Source organism: Sinocyclocheilus anshuiensis, unplaced genomic scaffold, assembly GCF_001515605.1.
Source record: "Sinocyclocheilus anshuiensis isolate Anshui unplaced genomic scaffold, SAMN03320099.WGS_v1.1 scaffold195, whole genome shotgun sequence".
Taxonomy (NCBI): domain Eukaryota; kingdom Metazoa; phylum Chordata; class Actinopteri; order Cypriniformes; family Cyprinidae; genus Sinocyclocheilus; species Sinocyclocheilus anshuiensis.
The window spans coordinates 322,845-325,604 of record NW_015548236.1 but is presented as its reverse complement, the minus strand read 5'-3'; the positions used below and the strand labels follow the sequence as shown (position 1 = coordinate 325,604).

General features: G+C 34.6%; 1 protein-coding gene across 1 annotated transcript in view; it reads left to right on the top strand.

The window, feature by feature from the left end:
• The window catches only part of csmd3b (CUB and Sushi multiple domains 3b), a 445,596-nt gene that overhangs the window by 272,702 nt on the left and 170,134 nt on the right, over window positions 1-2,760 (top strand). The window contains exons 11-12 of the mRNA XM_016441913.1: window positions 673-776; window positions 1,371-1,483. Coding sequence (XP_016297399.1) covers window positions 673-776; window positions 1,371-1,483 — 217 coding nt within the window. The remainder of the gene's footprint in view (window positions 1-672; window positions 777-1,370; window positions 1,484-2,760) is intronic.

Here is a 2,760-nt window from a genome sequence, read left to right as displayed (position 1 = left end):
TACTACTACTACTACTACTAATAATAATAATAATAATAATAATAATAACCTTGACTGGTTGGGTTATGATTACATTCTTGCTAAATAAAATAATAATAATAATTTCTTCCCAAAAGTAATTTTATTTTATCTTATTTTACAGCCCATATAATTATATCTGATAATATAATAATATAATATAATTAGTCTGACTTTTCTTTCATAAGGATCAGTTTCCCACAGGACAGTGGGAAAGCTGGAAGCACAAAGGCGGGAAATAAATATGTAAAAATGTCCTGTTTAATCAATAATTGCTAAATATGTAGTACTAATAACCTTGACTGCTTTTGGTTATTATTACATTCTTCTGTTGAGCACTATAAAAACTGGTACATTTGGTGTATATAAAAGCAAACAAAATTCTCATTTTAATGTATGATGTTTGTTCAGTAGAAGCATGTTCATCATGCTTGAATGCTCAAAGCAAACTCGGGTACGTTTTCTGGAAACTTTTACCTTCTAATAAAGTTGAAGTTTCTTTATTCTCTCCCAAATTCAGTAAAGAGAGTTTTGGCCATCTTCTCTCTCTCTCTGTTTCAGTCAGCTGACAGGATTCAATTATGCAAGAGCCATAACGTTTAATTCAGTTCATCTGACACATCACTAAGCATTATGCCTCATTTCTGCCGACAGGTGATTCAGATTAACTTTGAGGAGTTTGACCTAGAACTGGGCTATGACACACTAACCATCGGTGATGGAGGGGAAGTAGGAGACCCGAAAACCATTTTGCAAGTGTGAGTTTCTTATCCACAGTCTGGGATGGTAAGATGATACCTAATTTACACAAGTAGGACATTCTGTGCTGTTCCTGAAACAGTATTCCTATCAACCAGTCTCATTTGCTCTGGGCAGTGTTTGTTTGATAGGAATGATATTCCAGGAACAAAACTGAATGTTGAATATCCTACCGGTGTAAATAAACATGTTATGTTTTCAGAAACCATTCAAATGTTTGTTGTCCTCCTTTGCCATCCTTCTGGATGTGTTTGTCTTAAGTTATGAAGAGCGACGATACCAACACATTTCATGAAGTTAGTTATTAGTACGTATCCCTACAATACTAGTCAAATATTTGGCATCAGAGATTTTGAAGACATCTTCGTAGACAAATAAAAATTGTGCCTACGAATGAATTTCTTTACAAAACTAATTTATGAAACTGCTAAAGCATTGAAATATATGATGCATTATATAAATTATAATAAAACTAATTCTTAGTTTCGACATCTATGCAAAATAGCATTAAGTAATGGGTAGGTGTGCTATTAAACATTCAGTATGATGTGCTTCTGTTTTGTTTATGTGTCTAATCTCTCTCTTCTCATCAGTCTGACTGGCAGCTTTGTTCCCGACCTCATCGTCAGCATGACCCATCAGATGTGGCTTCACCTCCAGTCTGATGAAAGCGTGGGATCTATAGGCTTCAAGATCAACTACAAAGGTACCAGGATGTGAATAATATATAGTCACTTTGGGAATGGTCTAAAAAAAACACTAAAAAGCAAAAAGCAAAAAAATATATATTTATTATTAATACAGGTTTGTGGTTTACTTGATAACCACACTAGTGTAAATATAAGTTAGACTTAACAGTCATTGTGAACACAAAATGCTCTGGTTTAATTTTACTGAAAGTATATATAAATAAGATTAAATAACTATTCTTAATCAAAATTATTTGTACAACAAATAATTAATTGTCAGTCGAAATTCTGTGACTGTGGCAACCCTATTGTCAAGGTTAAAAGGAGGAAGTGTGGCAGAGTGATAAAAAACACCCAAACAGCTTCATTTGCAACTGCAAACAAACAGAAAGGGAAAACAGGGTAGACCAAAATTGTACAAACAACCTGTCTGGCATAAGCCCAGATTCAATAAAATGTCCAACCTTCATCCTTGTTTTCTGATCGAGTGAGAAACTGTTTTTCACATCCACTGCAAAGTGGTTTACACATCAAAAGGCCAGACATTATTTACCTGGACATGTCCACTCTTTCCTGCATGAGTATACAGCATACATTCTTAGTAGTCAGTGTGCATAACAGCGAAGCAGTTCCCACAAATCACTTCAGTGGTCTCTGCTGAATGCACGGCAACTAACTTTCATCCCGAACACATGAGCTACATTCACTTGATAGAAGCAGCAATCCCTACAAAACCCATATCTTTGATTATCTCTCCTCCCTCAAGGTTTTGTAATAAATTAGTGTCGGGGTGATGAACAGCGTGCCATTCAGTATAATGAGAGAGACTGACTGAGGTAGACAGAGAAAGAGACCGAGAGAGCAAATGAATCCCCTTAAGTGCAAGACCAGAGAGATAAAAAAAAAAAAAAGATTACTGTATGATATCCCTGGGAGAGTTGGGCAAAATATTACAGATTGTATTAGATTTGTCTTTTTTCGTTTGTCTTCTCTACACCTATTATAATTCATTCTATATGCCACAGACAAGCACAGTGGCTTTGTTTCTTCATTTTCAATTTCTAGGTAGATCTAATTGGACCTGTCAATCATAAATATGTGACGGTCATACATGAGGGGATAAAAAAATTCTATAACTTGGACATAGATAATGTAGCACGAATAAGCTTTCAGTGCGCCACTATTATAGGATGCCACAATTAAAATAGTTTGCTGAGTCTGGCGTGAAAAGATGAATTGTGAGAAAACTATAAACACTATGTATTTATAGTTTTATATTTTTTCATATTTTTTT